Source organism: Mytilus galloprovincialis, chromosome 3 (genome assembly GCF_965363235.1).
Source record: "Mytilus galloprovincialis chromosome 3, xbMytGall1.hap1.1, whole genome shotgun sequence".
NCBI classification, from domain to species: Eukaryota; Metazoa; Mollusca; class Bivalvia; order Mytilida; family Mytilidae; genus Mytilus; species Mytilus galloprovincialis.
The window spans coordinates 19,995,342-20,017,145 of NC_134840.1; the positions used below are offsets into that span (position 1 = coordinate 19,995,342).

General features: G+C 31.4%; 2 protein-coding genes across 2 annotated transcripts in view; both read right to left on the reverse strand.

Moving 5' to 3' along the window:
• The window catches only part of LOC143067366 (uncharacterized), a 189,443-nt gene that overhangs the window by 118,010 nt on the left and 49,629 nt on the right, over positions 1-21,804 (reverse strand). The window lies entirely within an intron of this gene.
• Positions 1,333-21,697, reverse strand: LOC143067369 (lysosomal dipeptide transporter MFSD1-like). The gene is made up of 14 exons (XM_076240578.1): positions 21,500-21,697; positions 18,566-18,774; positions 17,714-17,781; positions 16,810-16,918; positions 15,909-16,008; positions 15,326-15,424; positions 14,537-14,648; positions 12,441-12,497; positions 11,968-12,124; positions 11,279-11,376; positions 9,176-9,288; positions 8,187-8,234; positions 5,600-5,675; positions 1,333-3,701 (listed from the first exon to the last, which is right to left on the reverse strand). The coding sequence occupies exons 1-14, from the start codon at positions 21,645-21,647 to the stop codon at positions 3,686-3,688; spliced, it is 1,410 nt and encodes a 469-aa protein (XP_076096693.1). The 5' UTR covers positions 21,648-21,697; the 3' UTR covers positions 1,333-3,685.

Sequence of the window (21,804 nt, forward strand, 5' to 3'; positions counted from 1 at the left end):
GGAAATGAGGGTTGTTTGACAATAACACTTTATGACAAGAGAAATTATTTCAGTTTATGATTGTAAACTGCACAATGTCGACGTAGCGTCATTTCAACAGGTCCATATCCCAGTTGATACGCTATTTAACAGCATGCAACACCAGTAGAAGGTTGATGCTTACAATAAATCTCATAAACCAAAAGTTTAGGTGGTAAAATTGAAGTCATCCCTTTAAGAAATTATGGACGCCATAATGAGTTGGTTGAAAGTTATAGAATATCTGGTTCACACATGATGATGGATATGTACTAATTGTCGTTATCTCAATCCTGAAATCTTTCCCTCCAATGTGACAGCAGATTTGTACTGGTATGAGCAACTAATAAGTTGCCGCATGGAAAGCAGGGTCTGGTCACCCTTCTTGAGCACCTGGCCTCATCCCCCGTTTCTGATGGGGTTCGTGTTGCTCTGTCTGTCTTTCTTTTTTTATGTTGTGTTTTGTAAAGTTGTTTGCCTTTGGTTGTTTTCCGACTTCACTATGGTATCTTCCGCTTCTCTTTCAGTTGGTTGTATTTGCTTAAGTGTACTTTTAAAATGAGTTTTACTGTGAGTATTGCTGTGTGTTTGTTTTTTTCTACATTGGCTAGAGGTATGGGTGGAGGGTTGTGATCTCACTATACATGTTTTACCCCACCACATTTTTGTGCCTGTCCCTAGTCAGGATCCTGTGGACTTTGTTAGTCTTGTATTATTTTTAATTTTAGTTCATTTGTATGTTTTGGTGGATAGTCAGATTTTTGTTTTGAAGTCTGCCTCCAGGTGCAGGATTTTCTCGCTGTGATGAAGACACCATTGGTGTCCATTGGCTGTTTTCTTGTCTTAGCTCGGGTTGTTGACTCTTTGACACATTCCCCATTTTCATTCTCAGTTTTACATATTAAATCCCAATAAGATAGAAATGAATATACTGGTAAACAGATGCTACACAAACCGACTAATTTTGGGTAAATCATACTCAGCTTGTATAAAGGTGAGCTATGTATATATTCATTGTCATCCAGACAATAATTCAGAAATTGCTTTATTTTATCTCATTGAAGAGTAACATTTTGCAATATTTATGTCACAGGGATCCCTGTACAACACTTTATTCCCCATTTCCATTCTTGATTTTACTTAAATTCATTCCCACTCCCAATTTAACAAGTTCAATATGGTATGTACTGTAATAAATGTGCATGACACAAAATTTATTCAATTTATCATAGTTTATAAAGGTATTGAATTAATATGATCTGAAAAACCACTGACTGAGTATCACACAAATAGAAAATAATAGAAAATCACAAAATAATTTAAACTTTATTACAATGTTTGAATTAAAAATATACAAAATAAAATACACTGTTGACACAGATATATTTCTCACCATTATGTAATTTTAATAGTTTAATGTAAATCGTTTTAACTAAAGTGGCAAAACTTTAAACATGTAAACTATGCAAAACTTTCAAAGTGTATGAACCTTGACTTGGGGTGCATGAGATATGCCAATGATAATACAACTGCATAACAAAATATCATTGACTTATCATCAGTGGTTTCCTTTAAACTGACCTTATCAAACTTTTACATGTAAACTGCAAAAATTTCAAAGTCAACAGAGTGACTGAGGGGACTGGGTAATATAATCTCTATAGATATTCGATGCTTATACAACTGCATACTAAATATCTTTGTGATGCCATTAGTGGTTTTCCTTAAACTAACTTGTCTAAAATTTAGACTATCAAACTTTCAAAGTCAATAGACCATAACTGACAAGGCAGGGATAAATAATCTCCATGGAAATGAAATGTGCCAATGCTAATACAACCACATATCAGCCCTTACTATAACTGGTTCCTCTACAACTGACCTAATCTCAAGTTTTAACAAATCTTGGACACTGCAGTCCAGCAGAAACAGCATGTGTAAGTCTCACCTCTACGACTACTGCAAGGCGAGACAAAAATGCTTCTTCAAACACAATATACAATATTTTTAAGAAAATTTACGCTAATGACCAAATGTTTTTTTCATATTTTAGGTATAAATTATTGTTTGATTACATAATTAAAACCAGATATCACTATTGACAGATGACAGATAGCATAGGGATTTTAAAAATGAGTATGCATATTTTTTTTTTTTATAAAAATATATTTTAAATGTGTATTTTGATTCTTACAATTAATTAACTGAATCAGAATAAAAATCATATTTTTTATCAAATTTACTAAAGAACAAAATTTGTTTATTCTTCAGATTAAACAAATTAAATGAATGTACATACACTACTTCAGAGATTTAATACCTAAGAAAATTTGTTTAAAGAAATTAATGTTAAATGATTATGAGATTGTAACCTGTAAACTTGGGTCAAAGTAACACCCGTAGAATTGGGAAAAAATGACCAAACCAGTTAGTTATTTGTCAGGGGAAAAAACAATGACACTGCAATTGAAAATTCATTTTGTTTTACAATTTGTATTAAGTTTTTCTCTAAGTTTTCTCTAAATGACATACATTGCATAAAAAGCTCTTTTTATGCCCCACCTACGATAGTAGAGGGGCATTATGTTTTCTGGTCTGTGCGTCCGTTCATTCGTCCGTTCGTCCGTCCGTCCGTCCGTCCGTCTGTCCCGCCTCAGGTTAAAGTTTTTGGTCAAGGTAGTTTTTGATGAAGTTGAAGTCCAATCGACTTCAAACTTGGTACACATGTTCCCTGTGATATGATCTTTCGAATTTTAATGCCAAATTAGACATTTTACTCCAATTTCACGGTCCAATGAACATAGAAAATGATAGTGCGAGTGGGGCATTCGTGTACTGAGGACACATTCTTGTTATTAGCTGGTTCAGAAAAAAGGCTATTTATAACCTCATTATAAATATTTCCTACATTTTTGTCTTCTTTATTAAAAATTACTTAATCTATGTACTTAATAATTTTGAAGTTAAACATTTAAAGGGTTAAGTTTTTACAATCTTTCACACATCAACAACTGTAATGAAAGCTGACAACCTGCTTATGATAAAGGTCTTATGGTAAATGATGCAGTATATAACTACCACAACACGTTGACAAGGAATGTTAATGAAGTGTATTCTCAAATCAGAATTGTGTAGCACAGTGTAAATTGATTCTATAAACCAAGAATAATGTATCCAAGTTTTAAAACAGTCAATATTGTCCAAAATCTTGTTTTAATACTTCTGATTACTTTATTTTAAGAATTTTGCAATAATGAGTTGAAGAGTGTGTTATAGAAATCTATATACTATTTTTTCTTTCATGTAACTGAGAATTTAGACAAAATTGTTTTGATGTTTTAGGATAAAACAGGGCATTGCTTTAGTAAATTTGAACAACACTTTTCTTTACTATTATATAAACCCTTGTGTAGCACCTTTAAATATCTGTAAATAGTTACAGCCCCTATTCAGCCCTTCTTGACATATATCATTACCAGTATCAAAATAACGTCAAGAAAAATCAAGGTTTTCTACAAATTTTAAATAATGTCATGTTATCTTATATTGCACACACAAGAGAGATAACTTAAAGATACAGCCTTGTTCTTTAATATTGTAATGTAATTTCAAAATGGTTTTTGGCACATTGGTTTTGATAGTTTCTTTACTTCAACAATTCTTTTCTTTATAAAGGCTTCTTCCTGAAAAGAAAAAAAGTGTATGTTTTTACCATTATGTTGTTTAAGATAAGTCACATCTTTATAGAAAAACAAGAGTGCACACACTAAAATGTCTCACCTTCTTTTCTTATCATTGATGTTATGTTGATACTCCTAAATATAAAGCTTTATAAATTACGACTGTCACATAAACTTAACATAAACCATGAAAACTAAACATTGATCAATGAACCATGAAAATGAGGTCAAGGTCAGATGAACCATGCCAGGCAGAAATGTACAGCTAACAATGCTTCCATACAACAAATATAGTTGACATATGTTTATAGTTTAAGAAAAATAGACCAAAACACAAAAACTTAACACTGAGCAATGAACCGTGAAAACCAGGTTAAGGTCATAATAAAACCTGCACGACTGACATATAAATCATAAAATATTTCCATACACCAAAACTTAACTTTGACCACTGAACCATGAAAATGAGGTCAAGGTCAGATGACATCTGCCCGCAAGATATGTACACCTTACAATCATTCCATACAACAAATACAGTAAACCTATTGCATAAAGTATGAGAAAAACAGACCAAAACACAAAAACTTAACTATAACCACTGAACCATGAAAATGAGGTCAAGGTCAGATGACACCTGCCAGCTGGACATGTACACCTAACAGTCCTTCCATACACCGAATATACTAGACCTATTGCTTATAGTATCTGAGATATGGACTTGACCACCAAGACTTAACCTTGGTTCACTGATCCATGAAATGACGGGCATGAGGACCTTGAAAGGTACGCACATACCAAATATAGTTATCCTATTACTTAGAGTAAGAGAGAATTCAACATTATAAAAAATCTGAACTTTTTTTTCAAGTGGTCATTGAACCATGAAAATGAGGTCAAGGACAATGGACATGTGACTGACGGAAACTTCTTAACATGAGGCATCTATATACAAAACATGAAGCATCCAGGTCTTCCACCTTCTAAAATATATAGCTTTTAAGAAGTGAGCTAACACCGTTGCTGCCACCGTAGCCGCCACCGGATCACTATCCCTATGTCGAGCTTTCTGCAACAAGAATGTGTCCATAGTATACTGATGCCCAAATCACAATATAGTTGCCTATGTTCAGTGGACCATGAAATTGGGGTCAAAACTCTTAACTTGGCAATAAAATTAGAAATATCTTATCATAGGGAATATGTGTACTAAGTTTCAAGTTAATTTCACTTCAACTTCATTAAAATCTACCTTGACCAAAAACTTTAACCTGAAGCAGGACAGATGGATTAACGAACAGTTGCTTAGACCGAAATCATATGGGGCAATTGAAGGTATCAATACTTTGACAGAAATTTCAGAAATATAAAACTTCTTCAGGATTAACACCATTTTTCTTGAAGGCAGACAGTGTTGAATGAAAATCTTAAAGCTTATATATAATAAAGATACTGGCATATTGTTGATTCTTATATGACATACTTATTTCATTGTGTTCTAATTAGCACAAAATATATTTGATACATGTGCACAAACTTACTTGTTATTTTCCTTTTTTTTTTTAGTAAATAGTACATATTGTAGCTGCTTATATAAAAGTCTATTAAAAATTATTATCGAAACATCATATATTTTCCCTACTATTAGTTTTTAAATTTATTAAATGTGAAAATGAAATATTCAAAAATTCATGAGGGGAAATGGGAGCAGCCAAATATTTTTGAGGTATTTCTGTATGTTTCAACCTATAAAAATATAGTATGTGTCCTATTAGAATTGAAATAATTCCTTTATGTCATTTTCTATGCTCATTTTAACATGGGTAGGCATAAAATTTTAACATATTTTAAACCTCGCTAACGCTCAGTGTAAAATAATTTTTTTTCCACTTAAAATTACTTACTCTTCTTTTTCCTTTTCTCTGTCTGCTTCTTCCTTCATTATTTGACGTAATTTAGCACTCATATTTAATTTTCCACCTGTCAAAAGATTAAAATGTTATTGCATGTGTCTAAACTAGTCAGAATAAATATTCTAGGCATGTTCAAATTCTGCAATTTCCTAAGTTGAGTGCAGTCTATAACGAAAAATTAATTTTTGAAATGTTATTAATTTCCAGATGTATTCTTATTTTCTGACATATTCTTAATTTGCAAAATTCAGAAAACAGCCTACATTTTCATTTTAACTTTTCCATGTCTTTTTCTATTTTCCTCTAAGACATTATCCATCTCTTTTAAATAAGTCTTGGCCGAACAGTGTGTGTGGTTGTATGGAAGTGATATCTTAATTTTTTTGTTGTCCTTAAGTAAATTCAATTCATAGGAATTTTGATAGTCTCTAATAAATGTATTCACCAATTATTGACACCTTGTATAGACAATTGCACATTGTCGAAGACCTCTAAATGGCTTTTGTTTTATTTCCATAAATGAGTCTCTGTCTTATTGTCGTATACACAATTTCACCTTTAATTTGTTACTTGTGTTGACAAATAAATATGAATGTCAACTATAAATTTTATTAAAATAATCGGTTCACATGAGAACAAAACCAGATGCTCCGCAGGGCACAGCTTTATACGACCGCATAGGTTGAACCCTGAACGGTTGGGGCAAGTATGGACACAACATTCAAGCTGGATTCAGCTCTAAATTTGGATTGTGATTAAATAGTTGACACAGCATAGGTTTTGGACACAGAATGAATGTGGTCTAATGAACTTAAAATAATTTGTTTGTCTTTGAGCAATCACTATGCTGTTGAATATTAATCCTCTCAAAAAAATGTTTGAAGAAATTTTCTTTTTATTTATGAAATCTGAAATAAGAAAAATTAAACACCCCCCCCCCCACCCCCCCCCCACCATTTTTTTTTCACATCCCCCTTTCCCTTTTTTCAAAACTGATCTCAATTCAAATTTCTAATGGAGTTTGCAACAATAACTACTCATTTAAATACATCATAAAATATTAAAATGTAACAAAAAGTGCTTGTTATCACTGAATGGTAAAGAGTGTTTTAATTTATCAGTTGGTAGTAAAAGTGAATATACATTGTGCATTGTATAAAACAATGATTTAAGTTGATTCAACTACTATTCTGGACAAAGAAAGATAACTCCAATCAATTGAAAATTTCTTGCTATTGCACAATATTGTGCAATTAGATATTTCTTGCTATTGCGCAATACTGTGCAATTGAAAATATTTGCTATTGCACAATACTGTGCAATTGAAGATTTCTTGCTATTGCACACTACTGTGCAATTGAACATTTTTTGCTATTGCACAATACTGTGCAATTGAAGATTTCTTGCTATTGCTGAATACTGTGCAATTGAAAATTTCTTGCTATTGCACAATACTTAATATAATAATTTTGGATCCTGATTTGAACCAACTTGGAAAACTGGGCCCATAATCAAAAATCTAAGTACATGATTAAATTCAGCATATCAAAAAAGCCAAAGAATTCAATTTTTATTAAAATCAAACTTAGTTTAATTTTGGACCCTTTGGTATTTAATGTAGACCAATTTGAAAACGGGACTAAAAATTAAGAATCTACATACACAGTTAGATTTGGCATATCAAAGAACCCCAATTATTCAATTTTTGATGAAATCAAACAAAGTTTAATTTTGGACCCCGATTTGGACCAACTTGAAAACTGGGCCAATAATAAAAAATCTAAGTACATTTTTAGATTCAGCATATCAAAGAACCCCAAGGATTCAATTTTTGTTAAAATCAAACTAAGTTTAATTTTGGACCCTTTGGACCTTAATGTAGACCAATTGGAAAACGGGACCAAAAATTAAGAATCTACATACACAGTTAGATTTGGCATATCAAAGAACCCCAATTATTCAATTTTTGATGAAATCAAACAAAGTTCAATTTTGGACCCTTTGGGCCCCTTATTCCTAAAAACCTGTTGGGACCAAAACTCCCAAAATCAAACCCAACCTTCCTTTTATGGTCATAAACCTTGTGTTTAAATTTCAAAGATTTCTATTTACTTATACTAAAGTTATTGTGCGAAAACCAAGAATAATGCTTATTTGGGCCCTTTTTTGGCCCCTAATTCCTACAATTTTGGGACCAAAACTCCCAAAATCAATCCCAACCTTCCTTTTGTGGTTATAAACCTTGTGTTAAAATTTCATAGATTTCTATTCACTTTTACTTAAGTTAGAGTGCGAAAACTAAAAGTATTCGGACGACGACGACGACGCAGGACGACGACGCCAACGTGATAGCAATATACGACGAGAAATTAAAATTTTTGCGGTCGTATAAAAAATGGCTGGACTTAAAATTCTTTTCTGTCAGATTCTTAAAATATATGGCAGTAGAAAAGTTGTAGAATGTGAGTGTGTAGAACTTCAGTAATTAAACTTCATTGAGGTTTTCCCTGTTTTACTAAAACCAAAAATCTTAAAAAAACAAGTTGAACTGTAGATTTTGTAAATTAATATTTCCTACCTTTTGAAGCATCTAAGAGATATAACAATACAGAAGCTATCAAAGCAACTGAAAATAAAGAAAAGAAGAAGATATTATAAAAGCAATATTTTTAACCCTGAAATAGAAAAAAATATCCAAACATTCCACAACTATGTTAGTTCTTTTAATATGAACTTGACACTTTTGAACAGAACTGTTAGCTGTGATGTCACAGGGATGCCATGACAAGTGTAAATTGGCATATTTGGCCCTTCATAGCTTTCTGTTAAATGAGAGCCAGAGCTCCATGTTGAAGGCTGTACTTTGACCTAAAATGGTTTACTTTTACAAAATGTGACTTGGATGGAGAGTTGTCTAAATGGCACTCATACCACATCTTCTTATATCTATATTTGACCTAACCTGCCAATATACACATAGTTTTTTTTAATTCTATTTACTTATAATTTAGCATTGCAAATGGTCAGGTTTTTCTGTGAGTGTTTATAACTTCTTTTTACTAAATCCATTGGATGTTGGATGTGTACTGATTGATATTTTAGTCTTAAATAAAATGATTGTTTTGTAAGTTGTTATTTGCTTTGAACTAGCTGCCAGTAACTGTGAGTAATCTCAGATCTGTGCTTATGGTCTTTTTTTAATGGAGGTATATAAATACTCTGCCACTTCTGGTCTATTTTTCTGTTATTTGTTTTTCTGCTTTGAATCTATCTGATGAGTTTAGCCATTTGTTCATATGTTGTGCTATTACACTACTGTCAATGATAAGGGGAGGGTTGAAAGCCTGCAAACATATTTAACCCCACCACACTTTTGTTTTGGTCTCTTTCAAGTTGGGAGCCTGTGATTCAGTTGTTGTCTGTTACTGTATATCATATTTGTTTTTTGTCAAATGTTTTGTACACAGATTAGGCAGTTGGTTTTCTCGTTTGACTTGTTTTACATTTGTCACTTCAGGGCTTTTACAAGCTGACTGTGCATATGAGTTTTGCTCGGTACAAACTTACCACAGAGACAGACAAGAAAGAAGACTTCTAACACTAGATATCCTTTAGAATCTACTATGGCACCAGCTATAATAGCTACTACTGCTAATCCTAAATTCTGTATAGCTTGCATTCTATAATATAAATAAATCATTTTCTTACATTAATCAAACATTTTGTACCTAACCCAAAACTATTTGAACCAAAAAAATTGTGTAAATGTTTTGACATTAAATGCTGAATACCCTGTAGGGAAATATAAAAAATATGAAACTGATGTCATTCACATCGCTAGCTATTATTTAAGGAATGAGGTGTAATATTTTTCTGTCTATGAAGAAATAACATAAACAAGAATGTGTCCACAGTACACGGATGCCCCACTCACACTATCATTTTCTATGTTTAAAGGACTGTGAAATTGGAATAAATTCTCTAATTTGGCATTAAAATTAGAATGATCTTATCAAAGGGAACATGCATACTAAGTTTCAAGTTGATTGGACTTCTACTTTATCAAAAACTACCTTGACCAAAAACTTTAACCTGAAATTTGCACTATCATTTTCTATGTTCAGTGAACCGTAAAATTGGGGTCAAAACTCTAATTTGGCATTTAAATTAGAAAGATCATATCATAGGGCACATGTATACTAAGTTTCAAGTTGATTGGACTTCAACTTCATCAAAAACTACCTTGACCAAAAACTTTAACCTGAAGCCAAAAACTTTAACCTGAAATTTGCACTATCATTTTCTATGTTCAGTGAACTGTAAAATTGGGGTCAAAACTCTAATTTGGCATTTAAATTAGAAAGATCATATCATAGGGCACATGTATACTAAGTTTCAAGTTGATTGGACTTCAACTTCATCAAAAACTACCTTGACCAAAAACTTTAACCTGAAGCCAAAAACTTTAACCTGAAATTTGCACTATCATTTTCTATGTTCAGTGAACTGTAAAATTGGGGTCAAAACTCTAATTTGGCATTTAAATTAGAAAGATCATATCATAGGGCACATGTATACTAAGTTTCAAGTTGATTGGACTTCAACTTCATCAAAAACTACCTTGACCAAAAACTTTAACCTGAAACATGCACTTTCATTTTCTATGTTCAGTGGACCGTGAAATTGGGGTCAAATCTCTAATTTGGAATTAAAATTAGAAAGATCATATCATACAGAACATATGTACTAAGTTTCAAGTTGATTAGACTTCAACTTCATCAAAAACTACCTCGACCAAAAACTTTAACCTGAAGCGGGACAGACGGACGAACGGACGAACGAACGGACGAACGAACGGACGGACGAACGGACGCACAGACCAGAAAACATAATGCCCATAAATGGGGCATAAAAATGTGTTGCACACTGAATAACTCGCATAGCAGGTTATTTAACTATGTGCACCACATTTTTTATGTTATTTTGAATAGACTGACAAAATATTACAGTTATTTCTTATAATTTAATACTAAATTCCATTTTAAACTGGCGTAATTCATGAAAAAACTTAGATGACGTCATGGTCACATGACAAAATTGTGTCTATGATATGATAAACAAAATGACGTCAGCCAATCAGAAGATGTGTCACATTCAAAATTAAACATAACTTATTAATTCTTATTCTAAAATCCATCACTTTTTTTTATGTTAATTTCAGTTAATAATTTCCTTTTATCAAGACATTTCTGAACTGAAATGAAAATTAACAGGGATATTAGTTTTACATATATTCAATAAATTTACAAATTACAAAAAAACATCAAGTTCACATTCAATAATTTAACATCACAAATGTCTGAAAGTTACAAGATTTGCAGTCACAATCCATAAACTTAAAACTAAAATTAAAAACAAATCAATCAATCAATGTTCAAATCATAACTGAACTGTGGGAAAATTATCACAATCATATGACCTGCCTTGTAATAATTTAAAAAGGGCAAAAGATCAAATAATGACAAAAATAGGAATGTAGCAGTAAACTTTGCCACAAACAAAAAAACCTGACAATTGAATTGTTTTACTATGACAACTAGTATTCAATCACCCTGGAACACCTAGTATATGACAAATTGAGACCAATTAACGACATGAAAATGATCTTACATTCCATAAGCTGTTCCTAGTTGATTGTTAGGCACTATCTGTGCTGCTATTGGCCATAAAGCACTGGCTAAGACAGAATAAGAAAATCCCATTGTAATCTGTGAAGAAAATATAAAACAAGTCATTATTTAAAGTTTGAGAGCAGAAATATAACTAAAAGGGGCCTACAGAATTAGACTTATCTCCAGGTTTGAACTTACTGCAGCAATAAGACTGGTGCCACATATGTAGTAGGATTTGTTCACCCTACTGGAGAATCTGAGATTTTTGTTGGGGTTGATTTTGTTCAGCCTTTAGTGTTTTGTTTTGTAAACTAATGTATTTCTTTCAAGTCTTTTTTTTTTTTTTTGGCCATGGTGTTCAGTTTATTTACAACTTATGAGTTTGAATGTCCCATTTGTATCTTTGACCGCTCTTTTATATGACATTATTCTTTATGGATTCTTCAACTTGTACTTTCATTATAATTGATAACTGTGGTTGCTCAGGTTACTATATAGTATTTTACAAATTGTTGATTTTATGTTCATCGTATTCATGCATTTCAAATATTCTTTTTTTAAACAAATATATTAAAAAAATATCATATAATATAAGCTTAGTTTCTGATGTTTTTCATCCTCATTGAAAGAAATAATTCTGAACAATTTTTATCCATCCATTTTTGTAAATGATTAAAAAAAACTTACCATAGCAACATATGGGTTAACAAATGTGAATGCTAATAAAGCATGACAACCAATGGTTACTGTAGTACCAAGAATTACCCAGAATACATTTCTCCCAGTTTTATCTATCAGAAATCCAAACACTGGTGAAGCTACAGCAGATATGATGTATACTAAACTGAAATAGAGCAAACACAGTTATATAGATTTATTACTAATAGTATTAGAAAATTTACTGTAGTTAAAGGAGATAGAGCCTCTGGATTTCAGATATGGATTATCTAGATTTTCTAGTCTGAGATGCAAAACTTTATACAATTAATTCAAAAGGTTTTCATCACAGGAGTAAGATTTGAATGCTTTGCATTCAGTAAAAATTCATCATAGAAGAGACAATAACTAACTTGTGAAGGCATTTCATAAAAATATTTGATGTTCATAAGAGTAAAGTTAAGCAATAAACATAAATTTACAACAGACTTTAAGTTACATACCTGTTCACATTATTTGCTAGACTAGGATCAAAATCCCATTTCATTTCAAAAAATACTCTGAAAAATACACATAATATTTTTCAAATGAAGAATACTTATATCAAGTTGAGAATTGTTTTTCATTTTTTATTTTGAAATTTTTCGGTTTTTCTTTTTTTGTGTTAGTCATAAATATAGAATGGTGAAAAACTCATACAATTCAATGAAAAATATTTTAACAACCCATAAAAATATGTGTTTAATAGTAATTGAAGTGTAAAAAAGACACATCCTCCAAAAAAACAACTCAAATATAGACAAAGGTAAAACAATAAATCCAGTCTTGTTGACAAAACCAGAATTGTCTCCCTTTAATAAATTTGAAAATAAATTTCCTTTGGATGAATTTGGACTGTAGAAAATACAAGAATGTGTCCACAGTACACGGATGCCCCACTCACACTATCATTTTCTATGTTTAAAGGACTGTGAAATTGGAATAAATTCTCTAATTTGGCATTAAAATTAGAATGATCTTATCAAAGGAAACATGTATACTAAGTTTCAAGTTGATTGGACTTCTACTTTATCAAAAACTACCTTGACCAAAAACTTTAACCTGAAATTTGCACTATCATTTTCTATGTTCAGTGAACCGTAAAATTGGGGGTCAAAACTCTAATTTGGCATTTAAATTAGAAAGATCATATCATAGGGCACATGTATACTAAGTTTCAAGTTGATTGGACTTCAACTTCATCAAAAACTACCTTGACCAAAAACTTTAACCTGAAATTTGCACTATCATTTTCTATGTTCAGTGAACCGTAAAATTGGGGGTCAAAACTCTAATTTGGCATTTAAATTAGAAAGATCATATCATAGGGCACATGTATACTAAGTTTCAAGTTGATTGGACTTCAACTTCATCAAAAACTACCTTGACCAAAAACTTTAACCTGAAATTTGCACTATCATTTTCTATGTTCAGTGAACCGTAAAATTGGGGTCAAAACTCTAATTTGGCATTTAAATTAGAAAGATCATATCATAGGGCACATGTATACTAAGTTTCAAGTTGATTGGACTTCAACTTCATCAAAAACTACCTTGACCAAAAACTTTAACCTGAAGCCAAAAACTTTAACCTGAAATTTGCACTATCATTTTCTATGTTCAGTGAACCGTAAAATTGGGGTCAAAACTCTAATTTGGCATTTAAATTAGAAAGATCATATCATAGGGCACATGTATACTAAGTTTCAAGTTGATTGGACTTCAACTTTATCAAAAACTACCTTGACCAAAAACTTTAACCTGAAGCCAAAAACTTTAACCTGAAATTTGCACTATCATTTTCTATCAGTGAACCGTAAAATTGGGGTCAAAACTCTAATTTGGCATTTAAATTAGAAAGATCATATCATAAGGAACATGTGTACTAAGTTTCAAGTTGATTGGACTTCAACTTCATCAAAAACTACCTCGACCAAAAACTTTAACCTGAAGCGGGACAGACGGACGAACGGACGAACGAACAGACGGACGAACGAACAGACGGACGAACGGACGCACAGACCAGAAAACATAATGCCCCTAAATGGGGCATAAAAATCTTAAATGTAGTATAACCATGATAAAACACAACATGAGTAAATAGCACATATAAGTTAAACACTGAACTATCCTCAAATCATGAACTAGAGGCTACTTAGAGCCTGGATCACTAACATGGCACTTGTATGATATTTGAGATTAATTTTATTTTTGTTGTCTACAGTTTTCATAATAATATGTGTTTACAAAAGAATTGGTTTAAAACCATCATCTAAGAGCATTGACGCATAAAAACTGTTAAGAAGTCAAGAAATGATTTCAGTCATTTTGATATTTTTGTCCATCATGAATTACTGATCATTTATGCTATTTACAGTTTCTGTTAATATATTCATAATTTCTTAAAAATCCATCAATGTATCAATTATCATATCTTCAAGATGGACAATGATGACTATAAACATCTAGTAATGGCAATAACTTATTAGTCTCATTAACCAGCTGTGCAAACAAATCCTCAAAATTCACCTACATATAAGGAAAGGTATTGTAATACTTACAAACCCAAGCCTATGAATGGAAATACTGCTACATAGTACATGACACATATAATACATAACAACCACATAGTAGCAGGAAAATCTTTTACATCTGTAATTCTTATTGTTTCTTCTGTAAATAAAAATCATAATCCAGTATTAATTACAACAATTGTTTGTCCAAAAATTGAGACATATTTACTATATACCTGCCTAAACTAAATAACAGGAGAAATAGGGTAAACATGAGAGAGACAGAAAACTAAAGATGTCAATATATGGTATTACAAAGTTACTACTGTGGAGTCATTTATTTTCTTAGGTTTCAATTTTCGTGGATTGAGGAAAACTGGCATTTTTCTTAGATATTTTATTTTGTGGTTTTTCCAATCTCTGCATACAAGGCCTATAGAAAGATTGTAATTGTTGAACATTTGAATTCCTGGTTCACCTGTACCCATGAAACTTATGAAAATTGTTATCCAACAAATAATAATGAATCCACAGTATATTGCATTCAAAGCTCTTTAAAATTGCTCTCTATAAAATTTTATATTGTTCAAAATACAAAATTTCAATGAAGAAAAAAAACTTTAAATACATGTAAGTTTCACTTTAAACCAAAAATGAATGAACTGAAATGAATCCTCAATAATACTGAACACAATAATATACAATAACTACCTTAACATTGTTTGCTTTATGTATTATATTACCATAAATTAAAAGATGGGTTTGGAATATCAGGTTTTCTAACCTTCCTTAAGGAGAAAATATTTTTTCAGAAATATCTTTTTAAATCTTAATTACCTGATGTAAGCTGTTTTCTTTGTAATATTCTGTCTGCTCTTTTGTCAAAATATCCTAAAGCTAATGCACATATGAGTGATAAGATACAAATGATTCCACCTGAAAAGATAAGCGTAAAAATATATAGAATGCTGAATTGATCTCTATCTTTATGTTAGTTACATTTAGGACTAAGTTATGTCATAGTAATCCCAAGGCATGAGCCAGTTATTCAGTGGTTGTCATTGTTTGTCTGTCATATTTTTTATTGTTTGTTTTATCATATATCAGGCAGTTGGTTTTCTTGTTAGAACTTTTTCATATTTTGTCACTTTGGGGACTTTTATAGTTGATTATATACAGAACATACCTTACTCATTGTTCAAGGCCGTAAGGTGACCCATCGTTGCCGACATTTGTATCAGCTGGACTCTAGTGAATAGTTGTCTCATGTGCAATCATACCACATCTCCTTATCTTTATATACATTGTGTATTTAATTCATTTTGCATGTTTTTGTGAACCTCTTCATTTCATTCCTAAATTATTTGCATATAAAATATATATGTACATATAATAAATTCTGTACAATAATTATACATACCTATAAATAAAACAATGCCTAAACATTCATATCCTTTATGTCCACTGTTGCTGACAAACTTATAAATGGGCTGCATGATGTTCATATTCACTGTACTGCCCTGAAAATTTATCAAAAATTCAGAAGCACCATTAATTCAAAAATTGTTTTGGGTCTTAATTGATTTGTAATATCAGTTTTGTTATGTACTGTTTTTTTGTGGCATTTGGTTTTTGTGATAAGGAATGTGAAGTCAGTTTAAAAGTGTAATTTTGTCTAAAGTTACTCCTTTGTTCTTAATATAATTTACTTTTTTCATTACATATATACTTATATCATGTATATAGAGTGGCACAAAAGCAAGTGAGATAAATAAGCCTGTGTTCTCCCCAAGATTTTTTTCAAGTAGCACCATGGACATTAACATAGTACTGGTTTTCCAAATATAGCACCATGGCCCCTATATATTCTATTATAAAATCATCCAACATAACACCATGGTAAATAATATAGCACCACAGTACCACTCTGCTTTCAATGCCATGGGGAGGACAATGGTAGCCTAATCAAGCAAAGTTACTCCATTTATCAGCAAAATACAAAATTTAAAAAAAATGTTCCTTCAAATGATATACCTTGATCTTGAAGATAAGCTGCTGTCCAAGAAGGCTTACACATTTATTTCGATTAAAAATTACATCCCAGACTGTTTGTAAAAGTTATCAATAAAATACTAAGTCAATCTATCAGCATGATGCTCTCCACATAGCATGATACTTCATGCCAATGAGTTCAATCAATCTAAAGGACAGGATATCTATGATCAGAAATCAGTACCTAGTAAAATACTAAATAACTTAAATGTTATCAAAATTTTTCTCTGAATATGTCTCAGTTTGAATATTGAAAAAAATATACCTACCACACGAGAAAAACTAAGTTGTAATCCAAACACCATGTTAAGTTCTCTCCCTTGAAACCATTTCACTGCATATGTATTTTGTGCAACAGCTAATGATTCACCACCAATTCTATAACCAAATTTGTACTTAATATTTTAATGTGCTTATACATTCCCTTTAAACTATTTTTTAACTTTTTGAAGCAAAATTAATAAATTTTATCCTAATTAATGGATACTCCAAGTTTCTATATATAATAAACATAATAAATGTGCTAGATACATTGTTGATATATTCTCTCAAGTGATCTTCAGAGGCTTAAGGAATTCATCATATCCGTCACTACTAATTCATCAACTGTAAATCAATCAATACCACATTAGTTGATTGCTTAAAACATCTAACGACAACTTTTTTAACTATTGAAGTTGGACTATAAATAAGGGCAAACATATTTTTACTGGATTTGGAATATAAGATGGGGAAGAGATTTAGCTCCACAATAGGTTACCTTCAAATTCAATTAAAGAGTAAGATTTCTGGTGTATCTTAACATCTGAGACTGTGGAGGCTGCGAGACCGTAGCTCTTATGGTCCTTATAATAATATTTTTGGACAATTTGCAGACCATAATCTATGTCTATAATCCGCAAATTGTCACTTTCTTGGCAAGGTGTAAAATGTGAAGGTCACTTGCTTGCATTTCATTTAATCTTTCATAATAGCATTAAAGTCTAAAATGGTTATTAATTAATTAGTCATGTTTTATCATCAAATATAAATGTTAATAACTGTTAAAACAGAGATATGCCTCGCCTATGTACAATCACTGTGTAGCATCACTATCACATAAAAAAAATTGGCTTTCTTTCCATTTAGTATCGCTATTTTGATTTGTCAAGGTGACACAAAAAATACACATACCCAAAAATAAATCTTCCAACATCCATCAACCATACTTTATTAATTAACGCCCCTAATGCAAACACAACCTAAAACACAAAAATATAATAATTGTATTGCAATTTAATTTAAAACAAAAAATACATGTAACCACAAAGTACAATGTATCAAGAATATCAATTTATTTTTCTTGTTAAAAACATTTTTTTTCAATTGCTTGTGTACAATCCTATACAAAATATATGATTAGTCCTGTGTTAGATCATAAACATCTTCAATTAAACCAGATCACTTAAACTTTCAAGTTGAATGAATCATGTTTGTGACAAGTACTAAAAAGTGATTAATATATAGCCACACAATTTAGTCAGATTTTACTTCTTTTAAATTTTACTATAAAGAGAAAACCAGTGTAAGTGATGCAACACCCATATCAAAATACATAAACTATAATGTACAGGGATATATATTTTCTTTTCTTTATAAACATATTTTGCATGTACTGTCATTTTTTTATCATTGTAATAAAGAAGTTTCTGGCCTTCTTCAGTTTCTTTATATAATTATCCATCAGTGATGGTAGACAAGTCACTTTTTTCGATTATTTAGACAAGAAAGAAACAGAAGAAGGCCAGTGCTCAAAACCTCTTATGAATGGCTTAAAAATTACTACAGAATATGTTCCCTATTGGAATTTCTACAAAAGAATTATATATAAACAGTAAAACAATAGAAATATTGACAATTTTAAAAACTATCTAAAAAAAAAATGCAATCATTTTTTAGATGTTCTTTTATAAAAATGCAACATCAAACAGGTATTTATGACAATGCTTTATTTCCCTATAGATATCATGAATAACCAGTATTTACCTGACCAGCTGTAACAAACAGACTGAAAATAATTGCTCCAAGTCGTACTCCAAACGTTTTGTCAATTAAGAAACCTCCAAAGAAACAAAGTATTACATTTGGCCATGAGTACCAGGAATAAAATCCCATAAAAGCACTTTCAGATATCTTCAGATCTTTTATCATGGTGTCTTGCAAGGCAGCTGGGTTGTCATAGCAAAAGTAGCTGCCTAAAAAGAAATTAAAAGAATATCTCTGCAATTTCAAACAGCAAAGTTAGCACAATTACATTGCACACATATATTGATAGTGTTTTAGAGCTTCATTCTACCTACATGTACAATGTATCCATAAAGATGGTTTTATAAATCTTGTAATCATAAAGAATCTAAGGTTTCAACTCCCTCAGACAAATATGGATTTAGCTTTTTTTTTAGTACTTTTTCATCATACAGTTCCTTTACTTGTTTTGATGTGTCAGTTTGCAACATAAGGCATCTATATACAAAGTATGAAGCATCCAGGTTGTGTACCTTGAAATACTGAGCTTTTAAGTCAAGAGCTGCCAGATCACAAAGACTTGCTTTTAGCAACAGAAGTTGCATAGGAGACAAAAAATTTCAACAGTGACTGGCGTTTGTTGTATAGTTAGTTAACATAAACTCACAGACTTCTTGATGTAAACAAAATATACAGTCATTCAATGAAATTTACAAAAAAATGACACGATAAGACAAAAAAAAACCAATTTCTATCCAAATGTATGGTTGAAATGTTTCACCCGACAAGGAAAGTCAGTGGTTCCAAATCAACGAAAGGCTATGAATGAGTCTGAAATGACAATGAAGTTGTGAAGGACAGTCGAGAAATGGAGACCTAAAGGCAACAACCAGCAGGCAGGTTGCAGTCATTCCTTGAAAAAATGTACTCAGTGTACCAGTTCAAGAAAACAGACATTCTGTTTTCTACCCTCTCTTTAGTCTAAACTCTATAAAAACATTAAGAAACCCAAGAATAATATCAACAAGAGTTTTGACATTGACACCCCCCCCCCCCCCCCCAAAAAAAAAAAAAAAAATTAGACTTACATGTACTTCATTTTTGTCGAGCCTTCGACTTTAGTCGAAAAAGCGAGACTAAGCGATCCTACATTCCGTCGTCGTCGGCGTCGTCGTCGGCGGCGGCGTCCACAAATATTCACTCTGTGGTTAAAGTTTTTGAAATTTTAATAACTTTCTTAAACTATACTGAATTTCTACCAAACTTGGACAGAAGCTTGTTTATGATCATAAGAAAGTATCCAGAAGTAAATTTTGTAAAAATAAAATTCCATTTTTTTCGTATTTTACTTATTAATGGACTTAGTTTTTCTGCGAGGAAACATTACATTCACTCTGTGGTTAAAGTTTTTAAAATTTTAATAACTTTCATAAACTATCCTTGATTTGTACCAAACTTGGACAGAAGCTTGTTTATGATCATAAGATAGTATCAAGAAGAAAATTTTGTAAAAATAAATTTCCACTTTTCCCTATTTTACTTATAAATGGACTTAGTTTTTTTGCCAGACACAAAACATTCACTCTGTGGTTTAAGTTTTTAAAATTTTTATAATGTTCTTAAACTATCCTGGATTTCTACCAAACTTAGACAAAAGCTTGTTTCTGATCATAAGATATTATTCAGAAGTAAATTTTGTAAAAAAAAATTTACTTTTTCCGTATTTTACTTATAAATGGACTTAGTTTTTCTTCCAGTTAACATTACCTACAGTCTGCAGTTAAAGTTTATAAAACATTTATTAGATTCATAAACTATCCTGGATTTTTTACCAAACTTGGAAGCTTCTTTCAATCAAAAGACAGTATCGAGAGGGAAATTTTTATTGATGTTTTTCCTCATTTTTGTTCAGTCTGCGATTAACAGCAAAAGTAGGCGAGACACTGGGTTCCGTGGAACCCTTACGAATTTTTTATATAGTTAATGCTCAATAATTTTGTTGGAAATGTTTTTTTCTAAATAACAAATAAGTGGGCACGATTATTGTTTTCAACCCAGGTACAGCTAGATTTTTTTAAAAGCAAAAACAGGTCCAGAATTTTTCTTTCTTAAAATATCTGACCTCCCCGACAATCAAATGGTCCGTACCTTAGACTTTTATTTATCTAGAGATAACTAAGTTGGGATCATTATTCAGCAATATTATTAATTATAATGGGCTGGGCAGTAGGGTTAAACATGTTTTTGTAGGTAAAAATCCTAGCTGTGGAACTTTTTTTCATCATGTAAGTCATGTAAGTGTAGGAAAGTATTACCTTCTGTTGGATGGAATTGTGAAATAGGAATCAATACATCCTTGCTATATCCTTTGTCGCTTTGAAGGTGTTACATGTTATACTTGTCATCCTCAGCCTTAGCAATGTGTTACTAGTATTTGATTTTCAAAATGACATAGTGACGTTTTTACAACGTACTGGTCCTCCGTGGCATATTCACTATTATGTTAATATGAGCGAATAATTAAATATCTTTATGAGTAACAAATTGTCGCATGAAATATAGGGGTAATGGCAAAGTTAATACACCTTATCGCTTTTTGTCCACCATTACTGAATATCACACAGGTTCCCGTAAAACTTTGACGTCACAATACAAAATATCTGACGCCACAATGGAAAAGTGCTTGCTGTAGGCGTCAAAAGTTCAAGCGGCCAGGTCAGCCGGGATTAGTGATAAGGTGTATGCAATCTTAGTCTTATGAAAAAAGTGCAAGTTAAGAGGGGCATACAAACTTCTTCGCCCCCCTCTGGCAAATGTCTGGATATGCCACTATTTTCCATTGTTAACTTGCTGTAAGCATCTGAGCAAGAAAAAGAAAAAAACATAATATGTGAGCATTGTACTTCAAAACACTTACAAGTTACACAGTAACACAATATAAAAATATATACAAACCAAAGCTTAAGAAACACATGATAATCAAAATCAGATATCTGTGTAAAAATCTGAACGGATTGCAGCAAAGTGTTTTTCCACATCCTGTAAGTTTCTCTTCTTCTTCGTCAGAAGACCCTAACAGTGGCTTCTTTTCACTCTCTGTCATTTTGGTAACTTTTGTGCTTGTGACACAGTGACAGAATCACATGATTTTTTAATCTAAAAATAGAAAATAAATAAAAATAGTCTCTAAAAATTCTTACAAAAATGGAGAAATCTATGAATTCTTACAAAATTCTGATATTTAAATATTTGTTTCAGTG